Below are 13,954 nucleotides of genomic sequence, written 5' to 3' on the forward strand. Positions count from 1 at the left end.
AGCGTGCTAGGAAACATTCAGTCTCTCCGGAGCTGCTCTCGGATGCTGGGCTGCCTCCTTCACCCTGGCAAAGAAGCCCCAGGGGAAGTCTGAAAAGGCGATTGCAAGTAATGGACCCTCCCCTCCCCCTCAGTCCATTTTAGCTCAAAACTGGCTTTGGGCAGAGCTGCTTTTAGCCTGGCACAACTGTCCGAGGAGGGCTAAGGGGCTGTTTCCCTTACTTACTTAAAACCTCTGGCAACTCTGGAGTGATGCCCTGTGTGCTGTATGAAGTGTATTCAGCTGTCGCTGAGCCTGCCACGGCCTCTTCTGGCTGCCTGGAGTGCTGTTGAGGCTCTTAACAGGGATGTGAGGTAACTTCTCAAGCACAGTCCATGGACAGGGCACTCTGGAGGAAAAAAAAAAAAATCTGCTTTCCCGTATGTTCACGCTCCAGGTAAGAGTGTATCTACCTGTGCATCCTCCCTTCCCTCTGCCCTTACTACTTCTAAATCCAAAGGCCAGTTTTACTTGTGTTTGACAAAGGGACATTAAGGGCCTATGAAAAAAAATAATTGAAGATAAGCAATAATCGGATAGAAATCAGAGAGCACCCCCTCCATGCTGGTGCTCCCTCTGAAGGAAGGGCAGCAGAGGAGCTCAGCCAGTTGGTTATTGGCCATGAGCATCCGGGTGCGAGAACAAGCACCCCTCTTAGGTAGCAGAGGAGAACCACCGTCATTTGCTTTGCTGCTCCTGGAAGATGTTTTTTGATATTTATTGTTCTCCACAACCAAATATAAACACTAGCATTTGGGGCAGTATGATAAATGTAAAGGATTGGCAGTATCAAAGATGGACAACCAAACTGTCTTAAAGGCCTGGCATATGAGAGGGAGACCTTTTTCATGGCTTAGCAAGGACATTTGCCCGATAGGTGTGAATTTAAAGAACAGCAGCCCCTTCTAAGGGCCCACCTTTCAAATGCAGGGAAGCTCTAGCGAGCTGGAGACAGAAGCTGCATTTACATCTGCATTGTTATTTCATGTACATACATCCTAAACTGACCTGCTCCCCTTTCTTTTCATTTCACTTTGGGCAGAAATTTCAGCTTGTGCATGTAACAGTGGCTTGACGCCCCCCCCCCCCAAATATTCCCAGCACGGCAGGAAGGCCAGCCCCTGGGAAATGCCAAAATTTGGCAAAGATCTGGAGAAATCAGATGGCAAAGGGAACATCCAGGTCGATGCTGTGCGTTAGCACTTCTTTCTAATCCAAAAGCTTTTATTGCTTCAAGGCAGCAGGCTCTTGCACACACATGCGCATACAAACACACACAGAGGTGAAGCCTCCAGTGGCCTTTCCAAATGCATTTTGGCAATAATACCAGAAAGACCACCTCAAGACAAGAATCATTTATGTCTCCCAGGATGCAGCATGTCTAATTAAGACACTGACAGCTCCCAGGAACTCTCGTTACACGCTCACAAAACACAAGAGCTCTTGCCTTGCTAATTGTCATGGTTTCTCTGCCTGGGAACGGTGACAGCACTCAGGTTGCTGTAGCACAGGACCTGCAGTCCTAACAGGGATTTACAAAGGCCCCGGTAAGAATGCATACGACTGCCTAGTAATAGCTTTAGATACACACACACCCAAATGCACAATTACGTTATTGCTAGGCCTCCAAAATTACTTACCAAGCTGAACAATGCATGCCAGAAACCATTCCTAGCCTGCTGAAACTCCTTTCTCCCTTTTGGTAAACCCGAACACAGTGACACCAAGGGTAGCTGGAGGGAGTGGGTAACGCTTTCCTCTGAGGCTCAGGAGGGAAGAAAATTATTACTGCACAAATCAACAATCTTCCAACTAATGATTTTTGGATCTGGTTGTTATCTTTCCAATGGGTAATTTGTTTGCTTGGAAACAAAGAAGAAAATTCTGCAGGGAGTTCTTAAGATTTTCTTTGACTAAGGATAACAATTGTTCAAGCAATTTATCATCTACAAATAAACACATTCAATTCCCACAATGATTATATTCTAAGTTTTCAAGTTCCATATTTTCTGTCCTTATGTTGGGGACAGCTGCCCAGGACACCAGAGCTCTGATGAGAATCTCTGTGACAGCTTTAAATGTAGATGACTGATACCTAGAGTTTCTCATGGAGGAAAGGCATGTGTTTGCCTGGGACCTGAAGGGAGTTTCTTTGCCTCCCTCTGAACAATCCAGAACTCTTTGCTGGTAAATAACAGCAATGGGTTTCTTTTTAACCCATTTTCAAACACAGACTCACTCCCATTGTACAAACATGAGACTTGGTAAGTTTGGATTACATGAGAGTTGGTAAGTTTGGATTCATTATCGTATCCCAGCTCGCTTCTTAACGTAGTTATAATGTTCCTCGAATCCACACAAAGTTCTGCTTCTCAAACCAGCAGTACTCTATAAGGGCATTTCTCTTTGGAGGACGCAAACCAAAGGGGTGAAGCAATGAAAATAACTATTTTCCAACTGAAAGCAGAGTTTGGCATTAGAAGTGAAGCTTTAACACTCCAGAGGTGCTACTTTTGCACTAGCCTTCCTGCATTCTAATGCGAGATGCTGCCGCTGATTTATTTTGGGACTGCATCAATCCACAGACTCACTAGATTGCAACTTCACAGCATTCCCTGAGAAAAACACCTCTACTCAAAGACACCAACACTATATGAAATTTGGACTGATTTGACAAAGAAAAGAAAAAAAGCGCATTACTTGCTACCCTTCCTCTTCAATACTAGGCAGGCCACATGAGCAGCCCAGTTGAACGACCAGCTTGCTAATCTTGGGCTTAAAGGTGGACACATATTGCTCAACTGAAGCGCATCTATATTAAGAGCTTTCCACCAACTCAAAGGTGCTGTTGAAGCAGGTCGCTGAGAACAAAGCTTGCTTTTTATCCAAATAGCAGCATGAGGTGTTTGACATACAGCAGTATTTCATTTAGTCAAAAGCAAAACCTTAATGGGCATTAGGCACCCTGTAGATTACAGTTGTATTACTGAGGGTTCAATTGAGACTGTCCTTTCAAATATAATTAACTAATTCTCTTTAAGATTTAGAAAACAGGCAATCATAACGTAACAACGGAAGAAGAAACTATTAGAAATACTGAAGTAATTCTTTGGGAAGCTGGAGGAGGGAGTATCTTAACACAGAAATCTAAAAATAATTGCATATTCTCTCCGTCCCAGGAGTTTTACGTATGTATTTTTTTGTACTCATTCTGCCTCAGTTTGTGCATGGCTTTCCATTAGAGAATGATTTTCTTAACAGTAGACAGGCACGCTTCTACCTTTATTTTACAAACCCTAATTCTTCACCCTCAATAGGCAGCAGTCTCTCCTTTCAGCAGTACTGCCTTTGCCCATTAAGTTCTGCAGTAAGAGAAATAACTTTTCCAGTAAACCGCCAACCATCAGAAAAAAACATGAATCAACTGCCACCAACCTGTGCTGGATATCAGTAGTCATCTCTCTGTGAAGAGGTCCCATCTGCTGCTCCTCAGTAGCTGGAACAGCAGGCAAAAAAACCCCTACTGAATGGTCTTTCGGAAGAGAGAGCTCAACAGTACACGAGACTGGCATAAGAGATGATAAACCAGTTTCCACCTCCTTATACAAAAAAAATTTTGAGATTCACAGAGGAGGGAATGGATTTATTAGACATCTCTGTTTTAAGATTAAAGATTTTCCATCACTTTTTTCTCCATTATTACTTTCCTGTAACTCTGGATGAAAATTTCCTCCTTTTGATAACATTCATGATGCTGGATGGAGTCACTCTATGATTCAAAGGTAGCCCCTCTTATACTGTAGGATAAACAATAATCCTCCTTCCCCAACGATGCTAAATTGGAATGAATAACCAGATGAGTTAAGTACACCACTCACAGTTGTTATGCCTGAGACTGAAAAAAGAACCAAGGAAGAAGCGTGGATGTTTACGAGAATCCTCAAGTTTGATGTATTAATCTTAAAAAAGAAATAAAGGAGCCTGATTAGTCTAAATTATTAAAGGAATACATTAATAATTACAGGATTTTGTTGCCTTAACCACTGTAGTGAAAGAAGCAAATAAGTTCCTAACGCTCATCACTTCTCTGATTAGTAGTACATTAAATAGCAATGACATGATAACACTCATTTATATATTCTTGCTTTGGGTTTGATCAGATCTAATTTTGGCCAGATGGCTGCTACCAGGTGGCAGCTAAGGCATGCCAACATCATGAAATTTCACCTTTCCTGCTGAAAAATCTACATCCAGTCTTTCTAAATGAAGACAAAGAGTAAACACACAGGTGTAATACGTACCATCCTGTAACCACAGCTGCATTCTAGTCGTACCAACTCCTAACAGCCCCGTCTGCTCAGACTTTCTGCATTTATTAATAGAGTAAAGTGCTGCAGTGGGAATTAAATAGTACAGTAGGGCGCTCTCATGCTTTCACTGCATTTTATTTAACAACACGTTATTTTTCACTTATATTCAAGTGCAGAAGCTCCAGTGTGTTCCAAATTTGCCCAGCACAGAGGGAACACAGGAAAAAAAAATTCTTCCAATGGCAAATAAGAGTTTATACAGTCTTTTTCAAGACAATTAAATAAACCAATGAAGGATCACTCCTTTTTCTTATGAGAGGTAGGGAGGCACAGGGAGAAGGAACACTGGCAAATCATTGCAGCAACTGCTTTAGATCCATCTCAAGAGAGATGATATCACTGTAATCCACATGGTGGAGATTTCAGTCTGGCAAGGTCAAAGCTTCCTTAAACTGAAGGCAGCTCCCAGCTGGTAGATTTCAGATAGCTGTTTCCCCCCCACCCCACCCCCCAGATCAGGATTTCTCAGTCTCTGCATTATTCAAACTTTTGGAATAGGCTTGTGAGAAGGCAAATGCTGTCACAGTATAAAAAAGTCTTTCAAAAATGAGTTTGCTAGTGAGAAGAGTCTGGTTCCTAAATGACAGACCATTCACGTTTGGCTTGCCGATCCAGCCGGCCATACTACATCGTTCATGGAAAACATAAAGAGGTAGGTTTGTTCAGACTGTAACTTTCTCCATTACGCTGTCCGTGACATGTACTTCATCTGCTTGCACTGTCACCGTGGCTGACTGACCACACATATGCTGGTGATCCTTCCAGTCCTGCAAGGGAAGTGGAAATGAAAAGGTCATGGAAACGATACACTGGTCCAAGGAAACGATACAACCTGCAAAAGCAAACTCAACCCCAACAGAAGCTGTATTTGAGACCTGCTTTCTCCAGCACAGATGGGATGCAGGGTCTCTCTAGTGCTCTGCCAAACAAGACTAACTATGGATAGGAAAGAAGGAAGCACATACTGGGTCAATACTGGAGGGGGAAATGAGCTAAGCTTAATGCTGGTTCCTAGTCCAGAAACTGATTCAGCACATCAGTGTCAGTTAGGGCTTGGAAAATTTAAATAAAGCAGAGTCAGAACTTAATTTAAATCCACTCCTGAAAGACAGCTCAAAATATCTCTAGCACCATACAAGGTGTAAAGGAGAGGAATACAATTCCCAATATATCACTATTACCTCCTGATACATTCTTTCTTTACACGCTAGTGTGAGCTAACCAAATACTGGTGTAACTCGCTCAAATCAGAGGTCACATCATAGAACATAAATACAGGGGAAATCTCAAGGATTCAGTTACTGACAAGTGGCTCAAACTAGCCCACCATATTACTTTGCAGAGCTCTACCCATGGGAACAGGGAGATGTTATCTTGGAATCGATGAGCTGCCTAGTAAAAAAGGCAAAACCGACTGCTCAATGCCATTTCCCAGTACATTTTGTACCGACAGAACAACATGGAAAAACTACTGTCCCTGAGGTCCTTGGGGGAGACAACAGGTAGATTTCTTAGGTTTTTACAAGCAGCATATGTTCTTTGGAAATTTTAATCTTTCTGCTGCACAAGCAGACAACTCATCATTACACCTCGTTACTGACAAAAGGAAGCAGTTGAAATTCACCAATTACTTAATACCCCTGGCTTCAACTGATGAAGACTGAACTTGGACAAACCGCAAAATCATAATCTTTGCTAAACTAAATTATCCTTTCCTCTAAGGCAAGAGGTGCCAAGTGTCTTTGTAAAGAACTTGTGGGAAACATGAAGCACAGCAACTTCCTTCAGGTAACAGGTGTTTTTTCATACCTGTTTCCATCTCCCACCTTCAAAATCCTGTGGGTTGTGTCAGTTTACCTAATTCACTCCACAGTCAATCTCTGTAGCATCACAAATAATGTAAAGCACAAGAAATCTGTGTCCTCAGTGACACAGCAGGACCATATGTACTGAGGAGTATTCAACTTACCAGAAGTGTTAAGGAAGGGCTGTAAAAAGTGCTCCTATTTAACTGGTCCCTATGCTCCCCACAGTTCACTTAGTGAGGTACCCAGGCCCCCATTTCTGGTTTTACTCAGATTTTTAGATCACCTTTAAGAATGCGTATGCAAATTTTGAAGACCTTCCCTCCCTGTTGCCATAAACAGGTATGAGGCCACATCATCAAATGTGATCAGAAACTTTTCTGGTTTACACGTGTACCACATTAATGGAGCAAGATTAAGCACAAGATTACAGTTTTACCTCATGCTATGACAGAGAGGTTTCCCTTGGCAGTTGGGAGATAGTAGAAGTTCCTATTCCCCAAGTGGAGCTTGCTGCAAGGGCCCCAAGTGCATACCAGCTGCACAAAGCCAGCCCCCTGGTAAGAGCTGTTTGAGAAAGAGCTGAAAGGATCTTCAGCAGGTGCTTCCCCTCTCCTTCACCAGGGAGCTGCTTTTAAGCTGAGGCTCCCACCCTGACCACATACCCTGTTGATCCAGACCCTGACCATAACCTGCAGAGCTGCCTCATCACTCCAACATTGCCTGGAGATCCCTGGACTCTTGGGTGACCCTGATTACTATTGCCAGACCTGCTCTGCTGGCCGTGTTTGGGTACTGTGGGGCTTCACCTCTTGCAGCGAGATTATTGCCTCTACCTGCCTTGCTGTCCGTGCTGCTCCCTGACACTTGTCACTGATGAACAATACACAGCACAAGCAGTAGGACCAACAGAGCTCTCTCAGCTTCCCTCCTTGCTTCTTCAGGCTCATGTGCTGCTGGAACATCTCACCTAAGCCCCTCTTCATATGCAGGTCTGGGCTGTGTAATTCATTAGGAGCTACAAGCCAACAGAATTGACTTTTATTGCTCTTTATTGCTTCTTCTCTGATCTCCAACTGGCAGGGCACATTCAGGATGCTGAGTGAAATTGAGGCAGTTGATTCATGCAAGACTTATGGTCTGACTACCCGCATTATAGGACAAGTTTTGCAGCCCACTTCTCTTGCTGTTCTTATTCACAACATTAGCTGGCACACTACAGGTCTGGCTTTCCCCACATGCACACAACACTCTTTGGACAACTGAAACTGCAATTCATGAATAATCTTTTACCTTCCGCTGACAGAAAGTGGAGCAGTAGTTGACTTTATGGCATCCTGTGCACTCATTAGTTGCCTCACGACCACAGTTCACGCAGGATTGCTGTGAAAATGAAAAGTAAAGCAACCATGTCAGAGATAACAACAACAGAGAGATCATTAAAGAGTAATACGGGTCCTGTAACGTGACGTAATGCAGCACTGGTGGCAAAGACAGACAGACTGAACAGAGGGGCAGAACTGCTCTGAGTGTTTCTGCAGCATGTAACTGGAAATGTACTTGACACTTGTGTGAAGATGAAGCCTGAGGGATTACAGCCCCTTTAGTCCCTCTTAGTCAATAAATCCCCAACACATGAACATAAAGCAAACAGGCACAGTGGCTTCCGGGCACACTTTCAGACCTCTACTTTCCTTGCCATTTCAGCTAGGATCACCTTAGAAAGAGAAATGTATCTTTGCTTTTCTTTCTGGAGGGTAAGAAGCCCTTCAAAACCATGGGTGATACAGTGGGTTGTCATGGAAATCCGTCCACAATGAAATACAGACGTGTCCCTCCATATAGGCAATTTATGTCAGCCACCTCCAGCTTAATACAGACTTCAGCAGGAGTCAGTCTTAACCAACAGCAGGTGTATTCCAAATAGACAGCAGTATATAGGCTATATGTAGGCAATCCATACCTGAACTCTCCGTTTAACTCAAACTCGAAAATTTAAAAGACAGGTTTGTTTGGTGGCTTTTTAGGTTTACAATCTGAGTGGTTTTAGGTTTACAATGCGCCTGAGAACAGGGTCTGAGGGAGGACAACAAGAGTGGGCATGAGGACGGTACCCTTCAATTTTACCTCTCCCTGTTTTTTGAGAGGGAGAAGGGATATAACCCTTAAAAATATATGGGTTAAACAGGCTTTCTTCCTTTTCTAGTAAGCAGTACGATTATATAAGCAGTATGCTAATGGAGAAATAGAAAACAGAGGAGTAAAATCAAAAAGACTATAACAGAAGCACAGGACCTAACGCTAGAAGTAAGACAAGATGAGACAGATGGATTATGGGATAACAAATCACACTTGTTTTTTAAAGGATGTTTTTGTGTCTGGCACTTTAATCTTGTATCAGTGACATCAGTTAACATAACCTGTATGTTTAGGTGGAAATACTGAACTATCACAGGAATAAGAACTTCACAGAGCATTCAGTTTCCAGCTCATTAAATTACTGACAAATCATTAGCAAGTCAGAGCAGTGTGAGGCCACGGCAGGAAGCATTTCTTGGCTGTGAAGGTACTACTAGCGTGGCACATAACACAGGCAATATTTAGTTCCACCGGCTCCCTGCTTCTTTTGAACACAACCAACCTAACAATCAATGCCCTGATTAACACTGAGTTCATCACACCATGTTCTTGTATCTAAACGCTGTACCTGCGATTAATAGTTGGTGTGACTGAACTATATTTGTATTCCTAACGTACAGCCACAAACTCAGGCCACCAAAAGGAGGCTTAAAGCTGCTCCAAATTGCAAAATCTGTCCCATAAGGATACTAGTCTGCCCATAACTTGCACAATACTGCAAAATGTTGAAAATACACAGGACGTCCATTTGTACACAGAGATCTTAGAAAGGACTATTGAATAAGAAACAAAGCTATGAGGTCTTAAATCATGTGTCCTGAACTAGAATTTTAACTTATATTCCTATTCTGAAAGCCAGAGGGAACCATACGGCTTTGATCACCAGCTTGCAAGACAAGAAGGAACAGAGTTTCCTATCATAGCTTAGTGATTACCCATCAGCTAAAGCTGCAATACCATGACTCAGAAGTGACTCAGATTGATTAATCTGGCCAGATGAAGATAAAGAATTGTGAAAACATGAAAGGATTGTGAAACATGAAATGCAATACGAACAGGACACACTTTGCTAGAACAGAGCATTAGTACAGATAGGGAGACCTTGGACCTCTGTCTGCTAGAGGACAAGGCCAGATATAAAATACCTGATTTCCAGAATAATAATAGAAAACGCTTTACCTTTAATTGGAACAAGACAAAGAACAAGATATCTCAAAGGACTCTTCATAAAATATGAGACATCCTCAGCTTACCTTGATGATGATTTCTGTTTTCCCATCTACATCTTCTGTTTGTTGAAATAACTGGTTCTGATACTGCTGCAATGAAAAATACACCAGACTTGTTAGTTCATAGCTGGCATATGACACGAGGAGTTGAAAAGGATGAGCTATATTGAGGATCCTGCCACAGAGCTTGCTTCTGTCAAGCCCAAAACTATATATGGAAGAACACTGGAAGGAACCACTGAGCTCCCTTATAAGAAAGAGACACTATGCCATTATTTGGAGACAGACGAAGAAGCCTGCAAGAATATGGTCCATCACAGAGAAGCAAGATGACAAACCATCAGCTAAGTGCACCATTCATTCAAAACCCACTCTCCCACTCCATCAGGCTGAGCACTCTATTTAAATAGGTGGCTTAACTGCGTACAAGGGGACTTCACCCCACACGAGAGACTGACAAGTTAGCAAGGGAAACTGGAAGAAAATCCCATGGCAATAGGGCCAAAGTCCCACTTCTTGGGCCACTTTTGTTCAGGTCCAGTGATCCTAATCCACTAAAAGGCAAAAGAGAGTCTGGAGGAATGGGATAGCCCAACAGACATGGGATGGAATTAGGAAACAAATGGACAAAATTAACATAACTAAGACTTTTTAAAAACAGCAGCAACCATAACCATTATTCTTCCTTTCAATGAAAGGAAAAAAGCTACACTAAACAGTCTTCTGAAGGTGAATTTTAAAGCTGAAGGAATTTAGTTTGCTCTGGAGCAGAAATACTATCATTCTGTCAGTCAGTCTGTCCAACTTCTCTCTTCTGAGCACAGAGCCCCTAGGAATTTATGCTCGATCCTCACAATTAAAGCATTAGGCAAACTCAGTGGGGTTAGAAAAGCAGCAGTCTTTCAAGATAAGCCACAACTGGGATTCTGTTTTCAGGAGGATGTGAATTTGCCTCCAATTTATTACTGGACAGTAACTGAGTCTGTACCAGTTCACACCTCAGATGTGTTGCACGTTTCTTTCAAACAAGTTCATGAGTCCAATCAAGTGTTCCTCCACCTATTGTATTACTATGGTCAACAGCCAACTCTCCCGAGAAACAAGAATCACAGAACAAAGAAATTCAAAAGTGTGCCCAATCAGATTACATACTAACCCTGATTTAAATTTCACTGGGAACAGTTAAAAAAGAAAAAATATCAAAACCAACCCTCACCTTCAGGGAAAGTAGGTTTAGCCAGGAGTATGACCCAACATATAAGGAGATTAAAGGCTTAATTTCAGAGTGTCTCTGTGAGCTAACATCTCAGTATTTATTCTCCTGTGAAATCACAACCTTCAAAACCTTTATGTTACCATGACACAAAGTCAAATTTAAAAACTCTCTAGGGAAATGAAGGAGAAGACAGGGAATACTCCTGCTGTATACAACAAGAGGTATGATTTGGTTCTGCCATTATTAGACTAATAGGCAAGACCAGGCTAATTAGCAACACCAAACACATACACAGCATCCCCAGCTCTTCATGTATTGGGTAGGTAAGTGTGTATCATGTATTGAAATTTCAACATTATTATTTTGAGGCTACTCTTTGAAAACGAAAATTTTGTCTAAGCCCAAAGCACTCTCCTTAGGACAGGATATACATGGGCAAGCTTGAGGTGTGACTTCTGGCAGGAGAATCAATCTTCTTATGCTGTAGGGAGAAAATGACTGTGACTCTTGATATAATATTACTGTTAGTGAGCATCTGGAGTGGAGAAGCTGGGACTCAATGCTTTGTGCTGCAGCATCTGCCCTCTGCCACTCTACCAGTCACTTCTCTGCACATAGAGAATTGGGCTGGGAGGAAACAGCAAATTTTTCAGGAAAGGTTGAAATGAGCTTTCCGTTATCAAGTGAAAGACCAAATGACCCACGCTTAGCAAACGGGATAGAAATTGTCTAGGAAAACTATAGAATGCTTCTAAACTACTTTTTGGTGAGGAAGGTAGAAATAGGGATGCCAAAGCATGAGGTAAGATGGCATTTACGTATGACTAGAAAATCACTGCATACATAGTCCCTGCCAGTAAAGCCCCCTCTGCAATAGCCTGTGCAGAGACATGTGCATGTCAGTGAACATACTGAATTTCAGTTCTGAGAAAGTGCCATAGTTCCAGAACTGAAACTCTTTCCATCAGAATCCACTTAAACCTCTATAAATGTGGCTAACCCTGTTTTCTTGGGAGATTTCCAGCAAGAAAGAGATCAAGAGGAAGTTCAGCCATCCACTATCCTTGTCTGAGCCACAATAGTGCCTCCATCTCTGCTCTCAAACCCTGAAATGTACTGGTAGAAACCACACATTTACTTAACCCTCTTCAGTCTTCTTTTTATCCATCTGAGCAGCCAGTCCTCTGGTTCCGCGAGACCCACGGTGTGAAGAATTCAAGGCGTTCAGAAAGTAAGGAGAAGGAAAAGGTGTGATCAGAGGAAGGATCAAGTCAAATATGTCCAGGTCTCTCATGAAACCATTTCTAGAAAAACTCCTTCTAACATCCAATTCTCAACTGGTTTCACTGTTGCCTTTGAGAGTATAATCTGTTATTTGCCTACTAGAGCTACATTTCTTAAATGCCCAACCCTTTTTAGGTTAATTTCATACTCTCTAGCCCTGAATTGTTTTGATCTTTCTAAAAAAGAATTTCGATGGTCCAGCTGTTAACCGATTTAATCTTCCATCTTGTTTTCAAATGGACAGGGCCCTGTAGACACCACTTTTTAAAGAGGACTATTTCAGTTTAAAAAAAACTGTCAGAATTCAATACCAATTATTTTTAATTTATACAGGAACACTGTTTAACCCTGTTTAACACATTTCCTGAATGTCTTTATTATCTTCCAGCAGTGTCTTCTGGCACAGGATTTGGTAAGTTTACATATCCTCCCCTTCCTAAAGTTCATCTAATATAAACGATGGCTTAATGCACTCTCAAAAAAATTACATTTTCGAAGCACACAGACCTTTCTGTAAAGTACTGTCTTTAATCCATTCCTTTTGGGCCAATCCTGCAAGCGGTAAAATATCTCTTGTAAGAGACATTGAGCCTTTGTTGACCCACTCACCCTCTCCATAATTTTTTTCTTCTTAATCAAAAAATACAGTAAAACCAAAATTGAGACAATACCCAAAAGAATCAGATATACTCATCCACAAGTTATTTAATGAGGCTAGCAGAAAGCTTTCTATGAACAGCCGAATGAAATTCTGACAGAGCAGTTATATTCAATGAAAAATGCCAAAAAAAGCTTACAAATATTTTGATATTTTCTGTAATAAGCATGACTCATTTTTAAAAGTTAGTATAAACATTGAGGTGCAGGGTTTATGGTTCAGTTTTCTTTCAGCACATCACTTCTTCAGACTGTTATGGAACGCAAATATAACTTATACTTGGTACCTCTGCAAGCAGAAAGCCATACATGGGCTGAGCACCAGCTGCACATGTGCCTATTGTTTATATGTGGAAAGCGCATGGCTGATGGACACTAAGTTTTTTAAACAGAGTCACCTTCATATCTGGAACTAATTCTACAAGGGCTCTGCCTTTTAATTAGGGAGTTCTCCCCTTCTACAGGCACACGGGATACTGCATATAGGAACAAGACAGAAAAGGTCTTTTCAACCCCTGCCTTGGAATCTAGGAGCACTTCCGTTTCAAACGCAAATATTGAAAAACAGATTATTCTCATAAATGTCGAAACTGTATTTTTCAGATTTACCAACTGTCCTTATTTTAAGGACTTATATTGTTGATACTTTGTATTTTTACAAAGCCTTTTACCTAGATATCCTACCACTTTGCGAAATGGTACACAAGCCTTCGGTGAAGGAAGTGCTATTCTTATTTTAAACAGAGGCCCAGGACTTACCCAAGGGCACCTAAGTAACTTGTGACAAAGCTGAAAACAAAATCTGGAAGAGATTCTCAGTCTTGAAGTTTGCCCAACAAACCATGATCCTTAAACAAATTTACATAAACTAAAAGGACAAAGATGGCAACAGAATGCATATGAGGACTTCCAAATGACAAAATTATGTGTGAGAAAACTATGTCAGTGAAGCCTTCTGTTTCAGTGCTTGGAATCTGTGACCTATAGTTTCTTCAGGACAGCTAAGGATGTTACAAGACCCTGAGACAGAGCATTACGTGACTGTAACATTCTTCATACTACTAGTGAGGCAGAGTGAACAGAAATCTTCAAGTCAGACATAAAAGAGGAATGAAAGACAAATGTATTTTCCAATATTTTCTCTAATTATATATGAAGACATGCATTTATATTCCATTACTGCACAGCTCAATGACTGTTTTTTCTTTCTGAACT

At 41.6% G+C, this 13,954-nt stretch overlaps 1 protein-coding gene across 7 annotated transcripts in view; it reads right to left on the reverse strand.

The window, feature by feature from the left end:
* Window positions 1-4,465: 4,465 nt before the first annotated feature.
* Window positions 4,466-13,954, reverse strand: part of DEAF1 (DEAF1 transcription factor) — a 30,453-nt gene continuing 20,964 nt past the window's right edge. For 3 of the 7 annotated variants that reach the window (XR_011141235.1, XM_068944327.1, XM_068944332.1), the window contains 3 exons: window positions 9,607-9,672; window positions 7,508-7,597; window positions 4,466-5,176 (listed from right to left, as the gene is read on the reverse strand). Coding sequence is in view for 3 of the 7 variants with exons in the window: in XM_068944327.1 (XP_068800428.1) it covers window positions 5,072-5,176; window positions 7,508-7,597; window positions 9,607-9,672 (261 nt within the window). In the remaining 4 variants the exon portion in view is untranslated. Of the gene's footprint in view, window positions 5,177-7,507; window positions 7,598-9,606; window positions 9,673-11,941; window positions 11,983-13,954 lie in introns of those variants that run through there. The other 4 variants (XM_068944328.1, XR_011141233.1, XR_011141234.1 and 1 more) reach the window with 4 other exon arrangements.

This window comes from Struthio camelus, chromosome 5 (assembly GCF_040807025.1).
Source record: "Struthio camelus isolate bStrCam1 chromosome 5, bStrCam1.hap1, whole genome shotgun sequence".
In the NCBI taxonomy this organism is placed as follows: domain Eukaryota; kingdom Metazoa; phylum Chordata; class Aves; order Struthioniformes; family Struthionidae; genus Struthio; species Struthio camelus.